Genomic DNA, 23,890 nt, shown 5'->3' with positions numbered 1-23,890 from the left:
GAACTGATAACAAGAGTTGGATAGTTAACCGACTGAGCCACCCAGGTGCCCCATAAAGTTTTTTTTTTTTAATTAAGATTTTATTTATTTATTTGACAGAGGGAGACACAGTGAGAGAGGGAACACAAGCAGGGGGAGTGGAAGAGGGAGAAGCAGGCTTCCCACTGAGCAGGGAGCCTGACGCAGGCTCGATCCCAGGACCCCGGGATCATGAGCCGAAGGCAGATGCCCAACGACTGAGCCCCACCCAGGCGCTCTTGCCCATAAAAGTGTTTTTAACCAAGAACTCAAATCAGGGAGTTTTTTCCAAGGAATTTAAAATATCCAGCAGTTAATTCTTACAGATTAAAATCCTTTTACATATGTGGGGCGCCTGGGTGGCTGTCGGTTAAGCATCGACTTGATTACGGCTCAGGTCTTGATCTCAGGATCATGGGATTGAACCTTGTATCAGGCTCCGTGCTCAGCTCACCGTCTACTTCAGTTCCTCTCCCTGTGCCCCTCCCCTTGCTCGCTCGCTCTCTCTGTCTCTCTCAAGTAAATAAATAAAATCTTAAAAAAAGAAAAATAAGATCCTTTCACATGTATGAAAGAGCATTATTTAATCCTATTATAATTGTGATTCTTAAAAAAATCTTCAGAGAAAGACCATTATCATATGATCTCCCTGATATGAGCAATTTGAGAGGCAAAGTAGGGGTTTTGGGGGGTAGGGAAGGAAAAAAAACAAGATGGGATCGGGAGGGAGACAAGTCATACTGTTAATCTTACTCTTAATTAAGAGACTCTTAATCTCACAAAATAAACTGAGGGTTGCCAGGGGGAGGTGAGTAGGGAGAGGGTGGTTGGTTGGGTTATGGATATTGTGGAGGGTATGTGCTCTGGTGAGTGCTGTGAAGTGTGTAAACCTGCGATTCATAGACCTGTACCCCTGGGGCAAATAATACATTATATGTTAATAAAAAAAAAATAGAAAAAAAATCTTAATTTGCTTCCTTTACTATTTATCATCCACTTGTATTTAATTTGCTCTCTATTACTTTTAAGAAGTATAACAACATTCCTTTCAGAATATCTGTTCATTTAGATTCCTTTGTTCAATTGGGTTGGCATATTATTTGGATTTTGCTTAATTGCATTTGTGAATAGCCAAAGCATTGAGCCTATATTCAACAGGCAAGAAGCCAGTGCCTTTTGTGCATCTAGTTTAAGAAAACAAGGTTCCAAACTCCTGGAGAATGGACAGTTATCTTTGAAGTTATTTCATGTTATAAGGTTATTCCTTTATTTGCGCTTTTGTTTTGACAATGAGGTTTGCTTTAATTATAAATTTCTTTCTTGCAGGGAAACTGCAACTCTGAAACTTTAGAAAAAGCAAATCCCAAGCAGTAGTATAAATCGAAGTAATGGGTGAAAAATGTTCAAAATATTCTGCTTCTGTCTAATAACTGTTAGTCATTGGAAATGTAACATCCATTGGAAAGAATTTATAAGAATTTTAAAATATTTTCTTAGGTAAAAGTGATACAAATAATCCTGGACCTGAAATTAATAAGATTCGAACACCAGAGAAAAAGCCTACAGAATCAAAACAGGTATGCTGCTTAACGTTTGGTGAATGCATTGTCCTAATGGATTTAGTCTGATTGATCACCTTGGAATCTTAATGTTTTAAAGAAAAATTTCTATCTTTTTATGTGTGTCTTTTATGTTTATTGTTTCATGAGGATCTGGTGGGTTGTGTCAAGCCTCTCTCCATTCACCTTTTCTTTGTGGCTACGTTATCTAATTTATTTATACCATTTATTTATTTATTTATTTAATAATTTGTTTATTTAATGCTTTATTTATTAATTTATTTATACCTTCCTCAGATTGTGTTATTCAGTGATAGACTTGAATTTAGAGCCTTCCCGTGTCAAAGTACTAAGTGAAGACACAGCTTGCAGATGTGTCATTGAAAATAATCTCAGCATGCGAAGAGCTGTTACAGTGAAGAAGGAAGACTTCACTTCCTTAAGTAGCTTTAGCTTATCTTGTCCTCTCAGTACATCTGCTGTGTAACTCCTTAACTTTTTTAATTGAAGTATAGTCGACACACAACGTTACATTCATTTCAGGTGTACAACATAGCGATTCACTGAGTCTGTATGTTCTGCTTACTCTTCACAGTGTAATTACCATCTGTCACTGTACAACGCTATTACAGTACCACTGATTATATTCCCTATGCTGTATCTTTTACCCCCGTGACTTATTCATGTCATCACTAATCCTAAACTCTTCACCCACCCATTCTTCTACTCTCCTTGCTCTGTGCTTGTGAATGCATTAGGGACAATCAAATCATTGGTTGAATTAGTGCCACTGGAAACCTCTAAGATTTTATTTATTTGAGAGAGAGAAAGAGAGAGAGCGAGAGAGCACGCAAGTGGAGTGAGGGGAAGAGAAAGGCAGACTCCCAGCTGAACAGGGAGCCTGATGCGGGGCTCAGTCCTGGGACTGTGGGATCATGACCCGAGCTGAAGCAGATGCTTAACCGACTGAGCCATCCAGGTTCCCCTCTGGTGGCCAACTCTTAGGAACCCACTTAAGCTGTAGTCTTACTTGTCTTTTCTGCGGTATTTGTTACTATTTCCCGCTTCTTTCTTCTTGACCATCTTGTTTCTTTTGGTTTCTTTGACATGCATTTCTGCTTTTCACAACTCTAACATGACCTGTCTCTTTTCTAAGTTCCTGCCCGCCCCCATCCCATCTGTCCCTAGTCCTTATGTTGGGGTTTCCCAGGGTTCTGTCACTGTCCTACACCTCTCTGCACTCTATGATTCCTCACTATAAACTAGGTCAATTCCATGGTTTTAAATCTCTGCTGCATGATAATGACTTCCAAATCCGCATTTCCAACTTCAGCTGGCTTTAAGCTACGGTTCTCTATGTTCAGTGACTTATGTCCCATCAGCAGCTCTGACTCACGGTTTCTACAACTGAGAAGACTTAGTGCCTGCCGGAGGAGTACAAATGAGGCAGCCAGTGGCACTTCCTGCAGAGTCCGAGCGGAGCTGCCGTGCCAGTGGAGGTTCTGTGTGTGTGGAAAGGGACACAGGGAGAGAACAGGCGGCAGGGAGGATGCTGGGGCAGCCCTTGTGGTCGGAGGTAGCGCAGGACGCAGTCTCCCACAGGAGCCTTGGGTGCCATGAGAGCAACTGAAGCCCAGGTAGCCAAGTGTCGCTTGTGTCCTTGTTTTAAAATTTCTCATATGATCTTTCCCTGTTCAGGAACTAGGCAACCTGATAGACGTATTTGATTTTCTTTCCATGCTGATGCTTTGTCAGAGGGCCTCGGGGCAAGCCACTTCCTAGCTCTCCTTGACTCAGTGCCTCAGTATTGAGAGGGAAGTGATGGAGGATAATGTAATTCTGGTAGTAATCTAATTCTCAGGCTCCTTCAGCCGGTACAGTCCTCTTAGTACAGTCCTGCTTAGCCCACTGTAGTAGCGTTAGAGCAGCACGGTGTGTTTATTTATTTATTATTATTATTTTTAAGATTTTGTTCATTAGAGAGAGAGGCAGAGAGCACACAGGGGGAAGAGCCAAGGAAGAGGGACAAGCAGACTCTGTGCTGAGCACAGAGCCTAACGTGGGCTGGGTCCCATGACCTGAGATTACGACCTAAGCCAAAACAAAGAGTCAGATGCCCAACTGGTTGAGCGACTCAGGCGCCCCGAGTATCAGTCTTTTTATTTTCTTTTTAAAGATTTATTTACTTATTTTAGAGGGGGGGGAGGGACAGAAGGAGAGGGACAAGCAGGCTCCCGGATGAGTGGGGAGCCCAAGTAGGGGCTGGCTCCCGGGAACCTGAAATCGTGACCTGAACTGAAATCAGGAGTTGGCGGCTTAACCGACTGAGCCACTCAGGTGCCCCCCGAGTAGCACAGTCTTGATTTAAGCTTCTGTGATCGGCCTAGCTTCTGGTCCATGTCAGAATCAGAAGTGAAGGAGGCAGCTTATCCACAAACAACCTTGACATCTAATCACGATCTCCCCCATGTGATCTGAGTAAGCTTTTCAACAGTATCTTATAGAAGGATGCATATCCCAGCTAAACATAGCATCAGTCATCAAAAAGATGAAGATTTATGGGGGACAACGTTTGTTTGTAAAGAACCTTAAGTAGGTTCTGAAACTTTTTTTTTTCTTATTTTGTAGATAAAGCTTAATGATTTAATATATGAAGTTCAAATCTCGGCTCATTGTAGATGGTTAATGACAACTCATTATTAAAGACCTCCATATTTATAATGTCACTGTGGGTAACAGGCTCTGAGACATTCAGAGAGCAGGCACTGCAGCTGCTCGGGAAGACTGGGATGGAACTGTCGTTCTTCTCATTTCATTTTCTAGACAATTTCTACACACCAAGTCATCTTAAGGACCTTATAGGCCAAATTCAGTGGCAGTCCATGGGAGCTAGTGATGAGAGATGAAAAGGCACAGGAGGCATGATGGGCTCATCTCAGCCATTGGTGTGATCGCTTGGTTGCCAGGGGCACCTCAGGGGCAATTCAGGAACAAGCTGCTTGTTCTGGGTTCTTGACAGTGGTCAGTTCCGTGTTTAGTTTGAGAGCCTTTGGTGAGGCAAGTCCTCTGCAGTCCCCAGTGACGATTTTCCACACTGAAACTTAGAAGGAGATTGATATACCAAAGCAGCTCATTGAGTGTTTGGACAGAGATGGGAAAGAAAAATTGCTTCTTTCCACCTTATATTTCAGTTTTCACATTGTCACCACTTACGATCAAACTTGGATTTTGGAGGGATGACAGCACTTCCTAGCTTACAAATCTTTGGTAGCTTACCACAGTTTACATACAGGATTAAAAATGTTTATTCTCAGCACTGAATCATTCAGGGTCTTGTGTAATTGGGCTCTAGCAGTTTTATCTGATGTCAGGAAGGGGAAAACTCACATCTTAACAACTGAAGCTGTAGCTCTGTGTGTACACAAAGCTTCTCGTGCTCCTTAAATCCTCCATATTTTTCTCCTTCCCCCTCTCCTTGGTTAAGCTGTTACCTTTAACTAGAATGTCCTTCCCTCATGGGTAAACTCCAGCTCTTTGTGCAAGACTCAATTCAAACGCCATAGCCTTTGTGACGCCCCCCTCTCATTGTCTCAGGCACTAGGGTCTCCGATCACATCCTTCTGTGAACGCCTCTAATTTTGTGTTTACTTGTGGCTATCCTCTACTGGACTCCAAGCCTGGGCTTTGCAAAGTTTTCCTGCAAAAGGCCAGATACTACATCTTCAGGCTTTGTGGCCGTACGGTTTTTTGTGGCGGTCTCAGCTCTGCCACTGCGGAGAGAAAGCGGCCATAGACTGTACGTCAGCGAATGGGGGTGGCTGTGTTCCAGTAAAACTTTCACTGCAGAAATCTGGTGGGCCGGAAATGGCCTGGGGCCCATCATGTGCCAGCCTTTGCTGTAAGCTCTTGTGGGTACAAACTGAGTCCTCTTACTGCCTTCTTAATCTCCAGCACAAGGTCGAGTGCCCTGGGTAGACGCTAAGTAAATGTTTGTTGAAAGAATAAATGTCCGCACCAAACGGCAAGAGGTGATAATCAAACTGGTTATACAGGCGCGGTGAGAAAGTGCTCGTTTGTTCGCTGCACGTTGTTTAAATTGAGACAAGTATTTTTTAAAATTAATATAGATATATTTGGAGAGATGTATAAAAATAATAAAATGGGAAGGAAAGGACACATTTGAATGATTTATATCAGAAGGAGATAAATGATTATCTTTCCAAGGAAGAAAGTGTCAAATTAAAAATAATGTTTTTAAAAGAATGGAAGTGGATATGTTAATAAGACGGCAATATCTCTTCTTATGACTCAAGTATAATATGCTTTTTTTTTCCCTGTTTCATCTTATCTAATTTAAAAAATATTTATTCCCTCACTTGATTGTCAGAAGGTGATTGGGCCCCTGCTCTGAGCTGTGACTGGTAACAATCTATCCTACCCTGTAGATGTGCTAGGGGTGGAAAGGTGGAGAGCCACAGGACCCAGATCTTCCATAGTTAAGAAAGACTTCTTATTTTTTTCTAGATCGATTTGGAATCAAATCCACAGAACAGAAGTCCTGAGTCGCGTCCTGGTGTTGTTTATCCCAATACCAAATTTCATCGCAAAGATAATCTCAACCCGAGACACATAAATCTTCCTCTCCCGGCTCCCCACGCACAGTATGCCATCCCCAGTCGTCATTTTCATCCCCTTCCCCAGCTACCCAGACCACCGTTTCCGATTCCACAGCAGCACGCCCTGTTAAATCAGCAGCAGAGTAATTTGCCTGAACAACCAAATCAGATGCCACCCCAGCCAAATCAGGTAGTCCCGCCACCAAATCCGCTGAACCAGCTGACTCCGCAGCCGCCTCCTCAGCTTTCTCCTGCCTATCAGGCAGGACCCAACAGCGCTTTCTTTAATAGCGCCGTGTCTCACCGCCCGCAGTCCCCACCCGCAGAGGCTGTGATCCCCGAGCAGCAGCCGCCTCCCATGCTGCAGGAAGGCCATGGTCCTCTGCGAGCCATCGCACAGCCCGGCCCCCTCCTTCCGTCACATCTGAGTAACTTCACTGATGAGAACCCCCCAGGATTGCCTGTAGGGGAGGCTTTAGGTAAGTTCTCCTGTCACTGCGGGACGTGACAAAGTCAGAGATTATTTCCTAAATTACATGTACTGTGCAATATAATTTGGGTCAGGAGTGATCAGTTCTTCAAACAGTGGCAGCAAAAATCAGTCGCGTAGTTGTAACAGGCAGAACCTTGTTCCAAGCGCTGTTTGCTATCCAGCTTCCAGGTGATGCCAGTCTCCATGATCAGGTAGCTAAGGAAGAGAACCATCGCCACCATTACCGTGACCTTAGTTATGGGCAAATTTAGGAATACTGCTTCTCCAGAACCCAAATGATGGGCATTTCTTTGTCTCTGTGAAGAAAATCTGGTTGTAAAAACACTTGAGTAACTTGAAACCCCAAATGAACCCGAAACCCCAAGGGCAGAAAATTTAAACTCTTCCCAAATATCTTGCAGATCGTATTGCACGGGAGTGTAGCTCTAGAAACACTAAGGCAGCAGCAACGTGCGGTTCAGCAGTGGATACTGAGCATCACGCATATCTCAGTCAGGGCAGTATTCCGTACCCGCACCATCACCGCCCGCATCCTCACCTCCAGCACCTTCCTCAGACGCCCATCGGATTGCATCAGCCCCCAGTGAGAGCAGAGTGGAAGCTCCCCAGCGGTGCCGAAGATGAAGCAGAAACCACAGACTCCAGGTACTTCCGCAGAGTAAACATAGCCTCGGAAGCATGGCCCACGCCCCCTCCCCCCACACGCCGTGTTCCTCCTTGGGTGTCGTCCTTTTAGCCTCAAGTTGGGATATTGTCCCAAAGATGCTGGATGCTGGCCTTCTAGGCACATGGTACACAGTTCTAATGATTGACTCCAAAAGATAGAGAATCGTTTAGAAGTAACTGGGGCAATGCTGGGTATGGACAGTTTGTTGTGGATTGAACATAATGTGGTGCCTTGCTTTGTGGCTCTCCTGAGAAGACTATACCATTGCTGTATGTTTTTCCTACTCAGTAGTCATACAAGAAATGAATGGATACAGAAGTAAGTTAGTGATTGAAAGTTAAAAATGAGAAGTTTGTCATCAGTTTTTTTCCCCTGCCTGCACAGAATTCTGTCTTCTTTTAACTGTAAACGTTTATGAGTGTTCAGTCCTTATTCCAAACTTGTTTTTATGGCCAGTGTCATGTGACTGCAGTGAAGTGTTTCCTGATCCCTCTGAACAAGGCCCACCACGATGGTGACTTTTCGTAACTGCCAGTTATCAAAGACATGTAGACACAAGGACAGTTTTTTTTTTTTTTTTAGATTTATTTATTTATTTGAAAGAGAATGAGAGAGAGAGCGCAACAGAGGTGGGGAGTGGCAGAGGGAGAAGCAGACTTTCTGCTGAGCCGGGAGCCTGATGTGGGACTCAATCCAGGACCCCAGGATCATGACCTGAGCCAAAGGTGGTTGCTTAACCGACTGAAGCCACCCAGGTGCCTGAGAACAAGGACAGTTTTTAATGCCAAGGGAAAAGAAAGAAATCAGGTACTTGGACATATTTAGTGCCTCCCAATCAGCATCTATTGCCCGTAATGATTGCTTTTTTTTTTTGAAGACTTTATTATTTGAAAAGAGAGAGAGCCCACATGTGCAAGCGAGGGGGAGAAGCAGAGGGAGAGGGACAAGCAGACTCCACACTGAGCGTGGAGCCCAACATGGGGCTTGATCCTGAGATTCTGAGCCAAAACCAGGAAAGAGTCTGACCAAATGAGCCACCCAGCTGCCCCTGATGCTCACTTTTGAGATTAATTAATGTTAATTCTAATGAAGTATTATGATTTGTCTGTAAAATTAACTGTGTAGTGACTAAAGCTCTTCTTGATGTGACAGAGCTTTTTTGTTTTCTTTTCCTCATATTTCATCGTCTCTTTATGTAGGTTTCAAGACTTAATCAGAGAACTGTCTAATCGTGATCAAAGTGAAACACGGGAACTAGCTGAAATGCCACCACCTCAATCAAGACTTTTGCAATATAGACAAATTCAGACTAGGAGCCCACCAGCAGTCCCATCTCCCCATCCAGCACAGACCACAGTAGCCACTTTCTAACTTTAATGACAACAGCAGAGACATTGAAGTAGCCAACAACCCAGCATTTCCACAGCGCCTACCGCCCCAGATATTCAGCTCGCCTTTCTCGTTGCCATCTGAACACCTTGCCCCTCCTCCCTTGAAATACCTGGCACCTGACGGAGCATGGACTTTTGCTAACTTACAACAGAATCACCTAATGGGGCCGGGTTTCCCTATGGCCTACCTCCATTGCCGCACAGGCCACCGCAAAACCCTTTTGTACAAATACAGAATCATCAACATGCTATTGGTCAAGAGCCATTTCACCCATTGTCATCTCGAACAGTATCTTCTTCTTCGCTCCCTAGCTTAGAAGAGGTAAATGTCTTTCTTTTCCTTTTTTTCCTTTTGGGATTAAATTTTTGTGAAAAGTAATCGTATATATTGATTTGATGAGAATGGTGAACAGGTCTTACTGAATTTAATAGTCTTTTCAAGATAACCTTTTCTTGGAATTTATTTTAATCTCTCCTCTTATTGTGGTATTTCAGGCTTTGTAGAATCATCATTATTGTTGAAACATGCCCCTTAGATTCTTTTGTTGCTGTTTTAGAACATTCAACATCTGATTGACCTGAAGAGGCAGCTTTTGTTCGGTCTAATCTAGGCAAATGGATTCTGGTGATTCGTTTTTTTTCCTTAAGTTACATTTTTTCAGTTATAAATGTATTAATAAGCCTCAAGTAGACGCTGGCTTTTTCAGCCAGGGGTGAATTCTTAGGGCGGTTGCTTCTCCTGGCACTCACTCTGGTGTTTCTCACTTAGCCTGGGGCAGTTGAGACGTGTTAGTACTGATTCCTGAGTGTCAGAATGGGCCGTGTATTTAACGTGGAATCCACTCTGCTCAATTAGGCATTTTAAGATAAACTGGATTTTTATCTTAAAATAAGTATTTCTAGGGAGCATCTATATGGACCTTCACTGATATGAAAATCTTAGTAATCCCAGGTATAAAACTTCCAAAATGGTACCACTGATGTAGACTATAAACATGTTGTCTAGCTGGTCCCCTTAAGTTTGCAGTGATTAAAGAGGAGAATGTAGAAAGCTGGTTGTGGTCCTTATCAATCGCAGATGTCTTCTTATTAAAATAGGGTAAACATTTACAACTTTGATACGTGAAAGATACCTTTTTGGCATCAGCTTCATTTTGGCTGTTCCTCGTTGATTTCTAAAGGCTTTAAAAAGAATTCTTGTGTTTTGCAGATTTTTCTGCTGTACCTGCTGATTAAAAAGTCAGTTTTTTTTTTTTTTTAAAGATTTTATTTATTTATTTGACAGAGAGAAATCACAAGTAAGCAGAGAGGCAGGCAGAGAGAGAGGAGGAAGCAGGCTCCCTGCTGAGCAGAAAGCCCGATGCGGGGCTCGAACCCAGGACCTGGGATCATGACCTGAGCCGAAGGCAGCGGGTTAACCCACTGAGCCACTCAGGCGCCCCCAAAGTCAGGTTTTGATAGGGATGGTTCTGTATCTTATTTGTGGAGTTTTGGAGGTAATTTGTTCAAGTAGTTCCAGTAGGCATTGTTTGGCTCATCTGGTTTAAGAACTGTCATGCAAACAACTTACCTGCCATCTTAGGCTCCTAATACAAATTGTAAGCATAAAATGAATTGGTATCTGGATATATGTATTGTGGGGATCTAGAAATTTGGAACCATACTTTTAAGATTTGACACATATCGACATTTCAAGTATAACAGAGGGACCTTAACAGCTAAGTGGTAATGTAATTTTCATTTAGATGGTGTTTTCTGTATTTCCTGTGTAGTTATTTCTGATAAAATTCATATAACAATAACTTCCCATTTCGACCATTTTAAGGTACTATTTAGTGGGTTTTAATATATATACAATGTCGTGTAGCCACGCTCCAATTCCAGAGCATTGTTGTCACCCAGAGAGAAACCTGTAACTGTTAAGTAGTTGCTCCTAATCCTCCCTGCCTCCCATCCCTAGCAACTAATAATCTACTGTCTGTCTGTATGGAGACATTTTATATAACTGGAATCATCCAAAATGTGGCCTTCTGAGTCTGGCTTTTTCCTTTAGCATGTTTTTGAAGCTCATGCCCATTGTAGCACGTGTCAGTACTTCATTCCTTTTCATGCCTGAGTTCTATTCCACTGATGGATTTACCACCATTTGTTTATCTCTTCATCAATTGATGGATATTTGATTTGTTTGTTATTTTGCTATATGAGTAGTGCTACGAACAAGTTTTTGTGTGAAAGCATATTTTTTGTTCTCTTATTTATGTACCTGGAATTCCTGGGTGTCTGGTAACTCTGTGTTTGAGGAGCTGTCAGGCTGTTTTCCACAGGGCCTTGTACCATTTTTTACATTCCCAGTAGTGATGTATGAGGATTCCAGTATCTCCTTTTTAAAAAAAAATGATAGCCATTTAGTGGGTGTATAGTGGTATCTCTGTGGCTCTGATATGCATTTCTCTAAGGACTAATGATGCTGAGCGTCATCGTATGCGTATCTTCTTTGCAGAAATGTCCATTCAAATCCTTTACCCGTTTAAAAAAAATGGTGGTTGCCTTTTTGTTACAGAGCTTTGTAAGAGGTTCTAAATACATTCTGGGTACTTGATTCTTATACACATAAGATTTGCCATATTTTCTCCTTCGGTAGCTTGTCTTTTCACCTTCTTAATAGTATCCTTTGATGCACAAAGTTTTTAATTTGGGAAAGTCAATGTATCTGTTTCTTTTCATTGTTGCTGTTCTTGTTACTGTGGTTTTGATGTCAGACCTGAGAAATTGTTGCTAATCCAAAGTCATGGAGATGTATGTCTACCTTCCTCAATTTCATAGTTTTAGTTTTTACATTGAGTTCTTTGACCCTTTTGAGTAGTTTCTTGTGTGTTACATAAGGTGATGACAATCCATTATTTTGCATGTTGGTTATCCAGTTTTCTCAGCACCAGTTATCAAAAGCCTTTTTGTCCATGAATGGTCATGGCAACCTTGTCAAAAATCAGTTAACCATAGATGTATGGGATATACTTGTAGGCTTTCAGTTTGTTCATTATTGTCGATGTCCTTATCTCTACTGCACTATCTTGTATACTGTATCTTTGTAGTGAGTTTTGTATTTGGAAGTATGGTTTTGTACTTTGTTCTTTTCCAAGATTGTTTTGACTGTTCTGGGTCTCTTGAATTTCTATATGAAATTTAGGATCAGTGTGTGAATTCTGCCCAAAAAAACCCCCCAAAACCAGCTGGAATTTTAAGAGAGATTGCTTTAAATCTGTAGATTAAGTTGAAGACTGTTGTCATCTTAACAACATTAAGCCTTCTGGTACCTGAACATGGGATATCTTTACATTTATTTAGGTCCTTTAAAATTTTTCTTTAACAGCATTTTGTAATTGTCCAAGTATAAGTCTCACACTTCTATCCTGAGGTAGTTTACTCTTTTAACTGCAATTGTAAACAGAATTGTTCTCTTAATTTCATTTTTGGATTGTTCATTACTAGTGTACAGAAATACAATTATATATTATTATATATCTGCAATTTGCTGAACTGTTAATTAGCTCTAATAGATTTTTTGTGGATACCTTGGGATTTTTTTTTTCGTATAGAAGAAAATGTTGTCTGCAAATATATCTTTGTTCTTCCTTTCTAATCTGATTGTGTTTTCTTTTTCTTGTCTAATTGCCCTGGCCAGAACTCTAGTATAATGTTTAAGGCACTTATTTGGTAAATTAGAGAAAAGCAAGTATTTGGTAAATTAGAGAAAAGCAAGTATATTCTCCAACCATAATGGAATGAAATCAGAAATCAAAAACACAAGGAAGTTTGAAAAATTTTCAAATTTCCTTGTGTTTTTGATTTCTGATTTCATTCCATTGTGGTTGGAGAATATAGTTTCTGTAATTTTAATCTATTAAAATTTATTGAGATTTGTTTTGTGGTCCAACATACTGTCTTTCCCGGAGAATGTTTCAGGTGCATTGGAAGAGCGTGAGTATTTTGTTCTTGTTGGTTGGAATGTTCTGTAGTTGTGTTAGGTCTGTTTGGTTTATATTTTTCAAATTTTCCGTTTGCTTTGGATCTCTCTCTGTCTAGGTTTTATATCTACGACTGAAGGTAGGGTGTTGAACTCTCTCAACTACTAATGTTGAATCTTCTGTTTCTCCCTTTCAGTTCTGTCAGTTTATGCTTCGTGTATACTGGGGCTCTGTGGTTAGGTTTATACATGTTTATAATTGTTAGGTCTTCTTGACGGATTGGTGTTGTTATCGTTACATGATTTCCTTTCTGTCTTACAACAGTTTTTGTCTTGAGTATGTTTTTTTCAGATGTTCGTGTAGCCCCCACAGCTCTTTTTTGCTTCAGTTTGCATGTGATCTCTTTTCTCATTCTTTTGTTTTGGATTTTGTTGTCATTTGTTTAGTGACTTTTCTGATCTAATATAAAAAAATAATTGTAATTAATTAAAAATTCCCGAACCAATTATATATTTATTTTTTATTTTTATTATTTTTTTAAAGATTTTATTTATTGGGGTGCCTGAGGGGCTCAGTGGGTTAAAGCCTCTGCCTTTGTCTCAGGTCATGATCCTCAGATCCTGGGATCGAGCCCACATCACGCCCTCTGCAGAGAGCCTGTTTCTCTCCTCTCTCTCCCCCTACCTGCCTTTCTGCCTACTTGTGATCTCTGTCTGTCAAATAAATAAATAAAATATTTGCGGGGGTGGGGGTGGAGGCAGGCTCCCTGCTGAGCAGAGAGCCCGATGCGGGGCTCGATCCTAGGACCCTGGGATCATGACCCGAGCCAAAGGCAGAGGCTTTAACCCACTGAGCCACCCAGGCGCCCCCTGAACTAATTTTTTAAAGTTTGTGGTTGTCATGTGTCACCTCTGAAGTCTTTATGCTGTTAGCTTCATGGTCAACTAATCATCACGCAGAGATGCCCTTAAATGCCCAGGACTAAAAACACGGCCCAGTTTTTGCAGAAGCGTCTGAGTGTGCATTTGGGCGCAGCCTCCACACTCAGCCAGGCAGTTTACATCTTCGCCTTAGTCCTAGCTTCCTGCCTCTGCAGAGCCTCCAGATCAGCCAGAGGTAGGAACTTTTCAGGTCTTTTCTGAGCAGGTACACAGCATGTGTGTGGCCTTTTAGATTCCCAGGAATGTGTCAGAGCTCCTGAAAGCCCTTTCAAGCATCTCATTCCTCGCCTTTCCTCCGAAGCTTTTGGTTAGTCTGCTGTTCAGTCCAGCTGTTAGTCCTTTGTGTCAGGCCGCTGTGGCTAACACCTTTGCCTATGAATGTTTTTGATGCGGCCCTCTTAGCGCTGGTGGAGTTCTCAGACAAGACAGGGCAAGGGTTTTTGAGCCAGTCTTCCAGGTCACAGGTCACAACAAATAATTACACGTCTTTGAGGAATGAAGTCTGTTCTGCACCCTCTGGTCCTGGTGCTGGAAATGCCAGGTCTTACTTATATTCAAGGCCACCATTGAGCTGGAGGGAAGGGTTTGGGACCAGGCTAAGTTAAAATACCAGAGAGCTCACTATACTTACTGAATTTTCCATTTTTCTTGATGAACTGTTCTCTTGGTTGCTGTGAACTTTAATTTATCGAATTTAAGAAAGTTGACGGTGACAGCGTTGCCAATTTTTTCATTGCTTTATGGAGCGATGGGCTTTGGAATTACTTACCTCCACCATTTGTACCGATACCTCTTGTGATTTTTTTTAAGAAAGATTTTTATTTATTTGTGAGAGAAAGAAAGCATGTACACACAAGCACTGGGGAGGGGCAGAGGGAAAAGGAGAAGCAGACTCCCTGCTGAGCAGGGAGCCCCATGTGGGGCTTGATTGCGGGACCCTGAGATCATGACCTGAGCTGAAGGCAGTGACTTAACTGGCTGAGTTAAGTGCCCCCTGGCTGAGCCACCCAGGGGCCCGTCTTGTGATGATATTTATTTAACTTGCCAAATGAGTTCATCATATGTGGGGGGAACAATGTGCCAAAGGCTTTATAGGGTTCTATAAAGATTTGTACTTTACCGTATAATACTCAATACCGAATAATGTACTTTAATCTTTGATGTATTTAAGTATTACTTAGTTTTGGAATTTAAGTTCTTTTTACCTTCAGGCTCTTAACATTTGATACTACTGTTGAGCTGTGTGTGAGTAAGTACCTTCAGTTGTCACTGGGTCCTTAGAGTAAAATTACTTTTGCAGAACTATTTGGTCACCTTTATTTTGATGCCTAAGGTTCTCTTAATGATGACTAACTTGGAACACTGAAAAAGAATACCTTGACAAGGAAAATATTATTTCTACCATATTGCAGATTTTGACATTTTTCAAGTGCATTGCGATAACTTTTGTGTGTTATGTGGTACAAAATGATTTTGCATGAATCATCTCGCAGAATGAGTAGTTTATATGTTTGGTGTTTATTTCTGGCCTTTTAAAATAATTTCTTATATTAACAATGTAGAAAAATGTCTTATTTCCTTCTGTACTGTGAATTCTTTTATTGCTAGAAACCTTGATCGATTAATCTTATGTGAGATGAAAACATCTAGATGTTAGCTAAACAGTTAACTTGAACAGAGGTGGTTTTTCACATTCTGTTTCATTAGTATTTTCTTTTTTATAATAATTTCCATTTTCTTTTGACAAAGTACATGGTCAGCATGGAAAATGTAGCAACTAGAGATATTATATCTAATTTACTATTCAAAGATAGCTACTGTAACATTGGACTTTTCATAGCATTCATAGAGATGAACATGCGATTTCATAACATTCATAAAAATGAACATTAGGTGATTATTTGTTGAAACATTGTTGAAACAATTTTTTCCCTTAATTTCTGTGCTCAGTTTTATTACCCCATCAAGCCTTTCTTTCAGGCCAGGGTGCTTACATGGGATCTTGATCCTATTCTGTAATATTTTTTGCTACTTAAAATTTTTAGAGTATTCTCATCTAGGTGTTTCTGTCTTAAATGCAGTAGGTTTTCTTCCCTAGCTTGAATGCAGCCAAAGCCCTGGCCCTCAGCCAGGCTGGGGCACTGTAGTCTGGCAGTGGTGCCAGCACCCTCTCCCACTTCTAGTTCTTTCTGATGATGGGATAAAGAAGGGAACAGAGGGCAGAGGTGCCACCCTTACCCTGGGCCAGGTAACAGACGTTCCTGATTGGAAATAAGTGATCAGTTGCTCCAGTTTGATTTCAAATTTCAGTATAAATTGGGATTATGATTTAATGTTTCTCTAAATATTTAGCCAGTTGTCTTCATACTCGTTAAATTACTGCATTGTCACTAAAGAGAATAGTAGCTTTCTTATCCAATACTAATTCTTTTATAATAGCACAGTATCATGTTTGCATTTCAGCTAACCGCTGTGGGGGTGGGGAGAGACGGAATGTAAAGAGAAACAATAGAAGATAATTCTTGGCTTCCGAGCTTGCAAGGGTTCAGTTTCTCATAATTTTGGCATGATTCACAATTTTTCAAGGGTAATTTTTTCTATATGAGATCTCCTACTTTGTATGACAACTTTATAACTTAACTTCTGATTAGGACACTCTTCTTCAGTATACACTCAGATCTGTTTCCAGACTTTCAGTTTTTCTCCTCATCTAGCTATATTTATTTTTCTGTACCAGAATTGAACTCTTTTAATTTTTGAGGCTTTGCAGTATTCTAATTTGATAGTGTAAAGTCTCTCTTACTGCGTTGTTTTTTCCCCCCTTCCGTGGTGGGCAGAAGAACGGAGTTATTTGTTGGTTTTTCTACCATAACTCTTTGTGAACTCTTCCTCCCCCCACACATTTACCCCCCACACCCAAAGAAAAACCTCTCTTGGGTTGTTCTTTTATGTTTGTTTGTTTTTAATTACATCAAACGTGTAGCTTTAAATTAGGGGATATTTTGTCTTTACAGATTTCTTAAACCTCTCATTTAGGAATTGGTACAATCTTCAGTATTTTAATTCCCCCCCCTACCTCTTTCCCTCCCTTCCTTTTTTATTTTCTGAGTGTTCCATTGTAAAATTCAGTAGCAGCTTCATTCCTGGGTAAATTTACATTGATTGTTCCTTGTTTTTTATTATGAGTGGAATCTTTTTTTTTCCCCATTCTACTTTCCAGTTACTTTATCTTGAGAGACAAATCCTCATTCTTCTTAAGCGGGCATAGTTTTACCACATTAAAAACTTCCATTTAACATAGAACCAGCAGTACTGATCCTGGTACAGAACAAATGTTGCCAGGTAGGATGTGCCTCACCGTGAAATAGTGTGGTTAAAAGTGCTTATGAGGGGCGCCTGGGTGGCTCAGTGGGTTAAGCCTCTGCCTTTGGCTCGGGTCATGATCTCAGGGTCCTGGGATCGAGTCCCACATCGGGCTCTCTGCTCAGCAGGGAGCCTGCTTCTCCTCTTCTCTCTCTGTCTGTCTCTCTGCCTACTGTGATCTCTGTCTGTCAAATAAATAAATAAAATCTTTAAAAAAAAAAGTGCTTATGAGGAATGCGTGGAAAATTCTCTTTTAAAAGCTTTGCTGGAAAACTCTCAGAATTTGAAACCGCATGCTTTTGTGTTTCAGCGGTGGTATTGTTGTGATGGCCTTCAGATGAGAATGGATGCTTGTAAGTCGCTCACCTTGACCAGCGTTCAGTCAGTTGCATTTACCGATGCCATCTGAGACATGACATGTGGGCCCCTGTGATGAATCTGCTTTGAAACATCTCTTGTCTTCTGTGTTGGTTTTTGAACAAAGACACCTTTGACTCATCTATTAGTTTTCATTTTTTCCTTCAAAGAGCTCTGGTTTTGAAGTTAGTTGGTAATTTTGATTTTGGTGTTGTCTGATTACCCCACACCTCCACGTTCCCTTCTCTGGCGCAAAGTCTTGTACAAATGTGGCTTAAAGATTATATTCTTGGCTGATGGACATTCTGCCTGTTCTGACTTTAGAAGTGGGTGAGGACAGCTTGTGACCTACGTTGTGTAACCAGGTGGTAATAGAGCCATCTTCTTAGAGGGATCATTAATGTATGGTATCTAATAAGCCACCTGATGCACATAACAGAGACAGTTAATCAACAGATTAATAAATTAGACCTCTATTCACGCTTAAATTATCAAAGCTAATCATTTAAATGAGAAGTTCTATTTTAATGAACGTTCCTGGCACCATAGTTAATGACACTTGGAATTTTCACTAGAGCATTTAGTTCTTCCTTAGTGATTAGCTTTGATAGTATAATTCTAAATAGAGCACTAATTAACTTAGTTGTGACCTTTCCCCCAGTTATCTATTTATACATATACTTTTGAGATTTTAGCATTATATTTTGATATTTAGAAAGATCTATATTAGCCCCAGCCTTATTAGAAAATGACGATCATTTGTTTAGCAACATAACGGTTTCACAGCTTAGCGTCAAGAATATAAACACAAATGCACATGGAGTTGATACTGAACCGAGAAGCAAGGGTCTCTGACAGAATAAAATGAGCCTTTAAGCAATAAATAATGCAATTATTTAGACCCAAGAACTCTAAAATGAAACTAGAGTGTTGGACATTGGTTGGGCTGCCGTCTAAAGGTAAAGGAATAATCTGATTGGCAGGAGACAGACGTAGAAGGAAGAGTGTCTTCATGAAAGAAACTGAGAACGGTGCAGAACAACAGGAACAAAATGTGGTCAAGAAATAAGGACGAAGGGAGGGAAAGTATGGTTTATATCTTTAATTAGCCCACAGGGCTGAAGTATAGGTGGAAATCCAAATGACATTTTCTGTTGGAATTTTTTTTCTTTTTCCCCAGACAAGGAAGCTTTCTCTGAAATTTATAGCTGTGGGTCCTTGTCTTTCAATGTAAATTTCATAGAAATTTCCCTCTGTGAGGGAAAAAAATTGAAATTTTAAACTCATTGCCCAGAATGCATTTTATTGTAGTCAGTTAGCATGCTGTATAGTTTTTGGATTTAAATAACTTAAATACGCTTGTATGTGGTATCACATTTGAATTACTTTAGCAGATAGAGCATATTTTTGATGGTTGTTAAAGTTGTTGATGGATTATGTTTGGACTTTTTTTTTAAAGATTTTATTTATTTATTTGACAGAGGGTATTTATTTCACAGTATTATTTCACAAGTAGGGAGAGAGAGGCAGAGAGAGAGGAAGGGAAGCAGGCTCCCTGCCTAGCAGAGAACCCCATGTGGGGCTCGATCCCAGGACCGTGGGATCATGACCTGAGCCGAAGGCAGAGACTTTTTTTTTTAATTTTTATTTTTAAAGATTTTTATTTATTTATTTGACAGACAGAGATCACAAGTAGGCAGAGAGGCAGGCAGAGAGAGAGAGGAGGTGAAGCAGGCTCCCCGCTGAGCAGAGAGTCCAATGTGGGGCTCGATCCCAAGGCCCTGGGATCATGACCCAAGCCGAAGGCAGAGGCTTTAACCCACTGAGCCACCCAGGCGCCCCTGGACATTTTTTTTTTTTTAAGATTTTATTTATTTATGACAGAGAAAGGTAGTGAGAGAAGGAACACAAGCAAGGGGGGTAGCTGGAGAGGGAGAAGTGGGCTCCACTCTGAGCAGGGACCCCAATATGGGGCTTGATTGCAGGATCCTAGAATCATGACCCGAGAGGAAGGCAGACGTTTAACCGACTAAGCCACGCAGGCACCCCTATGTTTGGACATTTTAATAAAAAAGAGTTAAGGAGCACCTGGGTGACTTAGTCAGTTGGGCGTCCAACTCTTGATCTCAGCTCGGGTCTTGATCTCAGGGTTTTAAGTTCAAGCCCCACATTGGGCTTCACTCTGGGCATGGAGCCTACTTTAAAAAAGAGTTACAATATATTCTCATTGAGAAGGACTCTGATTTATTGAAGACTCTTTTCAAAAACAGAACTTTGAAAGTAGTTGAGGCCTTGAAGAGCATTTATTCTCACTCCTTTTTAAAGGAGACCGAGGCACCAAGATATCGAGGGACTTGCAGCTTAAGCAGTTTTACTAATTAAAGCAGATCTGAGACTCCAGACTCCCAGGCCTCTTCTGCTTCACACTGTTCTTCAGCTTTTTATGCCATGAGTTAGGTGTCTTCCTGGAAAACAATAAGTGATTGCAATTACATGAGGTAGATATGTGGGTGGGGCAGGGAGTACCACATTATGTTCCTGGGACCAAAAAATGAAATCTTCGGCTCTATGAGGTTTTCCTTTTCGGTGGGGAGGATGGGAGGAGGGATGGTTCATTTTAGAATTCTTGATTTTTCCCCCCCTCAAATTCTTGATTCTTAAAAGCTGTCTGGTTCCAGCTGCTAAATGTTTGACTGCTTAAATGATTTATTCAGAAATCTCAAATACCAGAAAATTAACTATGAGAAATGTACTATGCTTCTCAATCTTCTTCTTCTTTTTTTTTTTAAAGAAAGGGAGTGATGGTAGGGGGAGGGGCAGAGGGAGACAGAGAGAATTTTTTTTTTAATATTTTATTTATTTGAGAGAGAGAGAGAGCGAGCGAGCGACGGGAGGAGGGAGAGGGACAGGCGGACTCTGAGTTGAGTGCAGAGCCTGACACAGGGCTGGATCCCATGACCCTGAGATCATGACCTGTGCTGAAATCCAGAGTTGGATGCTTAACTGACTGAGCCACCCAGGCGCCCCCATTTCTCAGTGTTCTTTAAATGTAAAACAAAAATTCTCTGGCATTATCTTGTTTTTTAAAGCTAGGAAACTTGCTTAATTATGATAATTATGGTTCTTCAGAGAAAATACAAATAGTTAGGAGTTAAAGGTAAACTTCTGTGGATATTTATTTCCTGCCTAAGCTGACACTTCTCACTGTAGGAGGCGTTGCAGTCTGTGACGGATAACTTAACTGTTTCATATTCAAGAAGAGTAAACAAGAGCCAGATAGATTCAAGGTAGCTCAAAATGTCACAGCAGCAAATCTGACATTTCTCTCTCAGATGCAATATTGCATTCATTCTAGTATCTCCTCTATTACCTTGTGTTTGGATGTAGGAAAATAATATCGCTTGGTGGGAAGATACTATTTGCAAATTTTAAGTGCCTTCGCCTGTGAGCTGCTTCTGACGGTACTTTTCTTTATTTAAAACTAAGTTGGTGTTAATGCACTTTGCTACAAAGTCACATTCATTTCAGTATACCTTTCTTTTAAGAAAAACAGTAACAAAACCCAGAGATAAATGTACCACGGTTTGAAAAATTAAGATAAATTTTGCTTCTATTGTTATGATTGAATCTTATAAACCTAATGTTGACATTAAAGTTGTTTTTAAAGTTATGCTTAGATAATGCATTTTATTTTAAAAATAATTCCTTTAAAATGACATGAAAGGAATAATGAAGAATGTCAGTTGTCTGGACAAGGGAATGCTGGTGGCTTGGATTATGACGTAGCCGTGGAAATGTGAGATGTAAATTCAGTCAAGATCTATTTGTAGTTAAAACCTACAGGAATGGGGCACCTGGGTGTCTCAGTCGTTAAGCATCTGCCTTTGGCTCAGGTCATGATCCCAGGGTCCTGGGTTTGAGCCCTGCGTCGGGCTCCCTGCTCAGTGGGGAGCCTGCTTCTCCCTCTCCCTCTGCTGCTCTGCCTGCTTGTGCGCTCTCGCTTTCTCTGTCAAACAAATAAATAAAATCTTACCAAAAAAAAAAAAAACAAAACCAAACCTACAGGAATTGCAGATGGGTTAGATATTATTTAAGATGAAATGAAATAAAATAATCTGTTTCTTATTTCTACTAGCCACATTTCAATTGCTCAGTAGCCACAGGTGGCTAGAGGTCGGCTTATTGAACAGTGAGGGTACAGAACATCTCCATCATCACAGAAAGGTCTTACAGACAGCAGTGCTCTAGAGAAAGACTCATATCCTTCAGCTCTTTGAAATTGTCTTACATTATATTTTTGATAATGTTCTATCATCTCTCTTCTCTGTGTCTCTTTCTAAAGCATTTGTTAGACCTCCTGGACTCTCCATATCTTTTTTGGTCCTGTCATATTTTGGTATCTTTGTATTTTTTTCTTACTTTCTGAAAGATTTTTTTAAAATTTAATTTTATCTACAAACCCTCCTATTGCATTTTATATTTGAGCCCACAAATGTTTTAATTTCCAGGAGTTCTTTATTCTCAAGCTTTTCCTTTTTCATAATGTCTTACTTTTGTTTTTATAAACGTAATGCCTTTTTCGAGGAAACCAGTTGAGGGTTTGTTGTTATTGTCTTACTTTAGAATTTTAGTAAGAACTAAAATAATATTTCAAAAATATTTTTAAAACATCAATGTTACTTTTTTTCCTCTGGGCCTCCCTTTTCTTCTGTTTGTTTACCTATGACCATCTTTTGTGCTGGAAACTCTCCTTAAATGTCTAGTAACCTTCAATTGTCTATGTCACTAACGAGCAACTTGGGAGTTTTGTTCGTGTCTCAGGACTTACTGCCTGGCAGGCTTTTCCCTGGGGATCTTTTAATGCTTGAATTCCTTTGGTGGTTGGGGGAATGCAGAGTGAGACCAGCTGTTCAGCTGCACAGACTTTCATTTAACATTCTCCCGCCCCCAATTTTATCCCTTCACTTTTCATGGTAGCTGGTGTTTCTGAGGCTTGAGCCTCTGTGGAATTCTGCAGGGTGAATTGGTTCTTATCTTAGTTTGTGGCTCTAACTCCATGCTTCTTTCATAGATACTGTTCCTCCATTGAGTCTCCATATAGCCCAGAAATTGTGTCCTTTATTAATGCTGGTCATTTGGTCCTGATTGTTGTGGGTCTTTTATATTAGTTTATTATTATTTTAGTGGAGTCTTGGGCCAGTCTCCCCCACTAACTGGGAATCATGCCTTTTTAAAAAAATACTGTTTTATAATTCATCAAGTCCTTTTTTTTTAAAAAGATTTTAAGATATTACCCCCCCAAAAAACCCCCACAAAGCCACATACATATAATATAATATAATATCTGTGATGTATAAAAGCTCTTAGCAAACTAAAAATAGAAATTCCTCAACCTGTTAAAGAGCACCTGTAAAAATCCTACAGCTACCATATTTAATGGCAGAGATTGAATACTTTCTCTCTAAGACTAGGAGCAAGATAAAATTTCCACTCTGAACACTCCTATTCAACATTATACTGGAAATCTTAGCCAAAGCAGTATGGCAAGAAAAAGAAATCGAAGGCATGGGGATTGGAAAGGAAGACATAAAACTCTCCCTATTCAAAGATGATAGGATTATCAATGTAGGAAAGCCCAAGGAATCTATCCAGAAAACAAACCAACAAGAATCCTCTACTAATATGAATATAACAAGGTTTCAGGATATAAGATCAACACACACAAATGAATCTCATTTCTATATACTAGCAATGTATAATTGGAAACCAAAATGTACAAGTCAATACCATTTACAATAGCTTAAAGAAAAATGAAATACTTAGATATAAATCTAACAAAAACTGTACAAATCTGATGCTGAAAACTACAGAACTGCTAAAATGTAGTTTATTTGGTATATGAACCAATTTTTTCACTTGTCATCAAAATTTCTCTGCCTTTACTCAGATTCCTTTGAGGACAGATTCGAAAGTAGCAAATCATATTTTCATGCATTACCTTCATCTATGTGTACCAGCAGACTTTTTAAAAACAATTTCAAGTTTTGGTTCCTTTTCTGACAGAAAGGATCAATCATATTTATGATGTGATTTGAAATTGAATTTCGTATTTCATCTGCACATTCATCTTTGTCAATAGCTGCTTAGGAACTCTTATAATAAGTATGTTACACAGTACTTCCACAGTTCCTGCTGTGCATGTCAACTGTGTGATTTTTTTTGGATTTCAGTTGAATGATACAAATAATACACATTTTCTGAAAAGCTTAATTGAGTATTGTCTCCTTTCATTTCAGCTTTCCCTCGCTTTCTGATTTTTAGTTTTCCTCATTTAAGCTTTGCGGTTTATGTGTATCTGTTCATCGTAAAAAGATATTTTGTTTCTACTACCAGCATACATACGCTTAGTATTTAATGCAAAAAGGCTTATAAAGCTAATGCCTGAAATTTATATAAGTTTATTTAGTGTTCAGTATCACCAGGGTATTTGATTATCATAACCTGTTCTTTCTGAGGCCTT

General features: G+C 40.2%; 1 protein-coding gene across 1 annotated transcript in view; it reads left to right on the top strand.

The window, feature by feature from the left end:
- The window catches only part of HELZ (helicase with zinc finger), a 169,419-nt gene that overhangs the window by 130,267 nt on the left and 15,262 nt on the right, over positions 1-23,890 (top strand). Inside the window, 9 exon segments of the mRNA XM_047706136.1 lie at positions 1,516-1,595; positions 6,102-6,672; positions 7,088-7,095; positions 7,097-7,153; positions 7,156-7,331; positions 8,553-8,686; positions 8,689-8,718; positions 8,721-8,912; positions 8,915-9,066. Of these exon segments, the coding sequence (XP_047562092.1) occupies positions 1,516-1,595; positions 6,102-6,672; positions 7,088-7,095; positions 7,097-7,153; positions 7,156-7,331; positions 8,553-8,686; positions 8,689-8,718; positions 8,721-8,912; positions 8,915-9,066 (1,400 nt within the window).

This window comes from Lutra lutra, chromosome 16 (assembly GCF_902655055.1).
Source record: "Lutra lutra chromosome 16, mLutLut1.2, whole genome shotgun sequence".
In the NCBI taxonomy this organism is placed as follows: domain Eukaryota; kingdom Metazoa; phylum Chordata; class Mammalia; order Carnivora; family Mustelidae; genus Lutra; species Lutra lutra.
The sequence above is the reverse complement of the archived record's forward strand: the minus strand, read 5'-3'. Positions and strand labels throughout refer to the sequence as shown.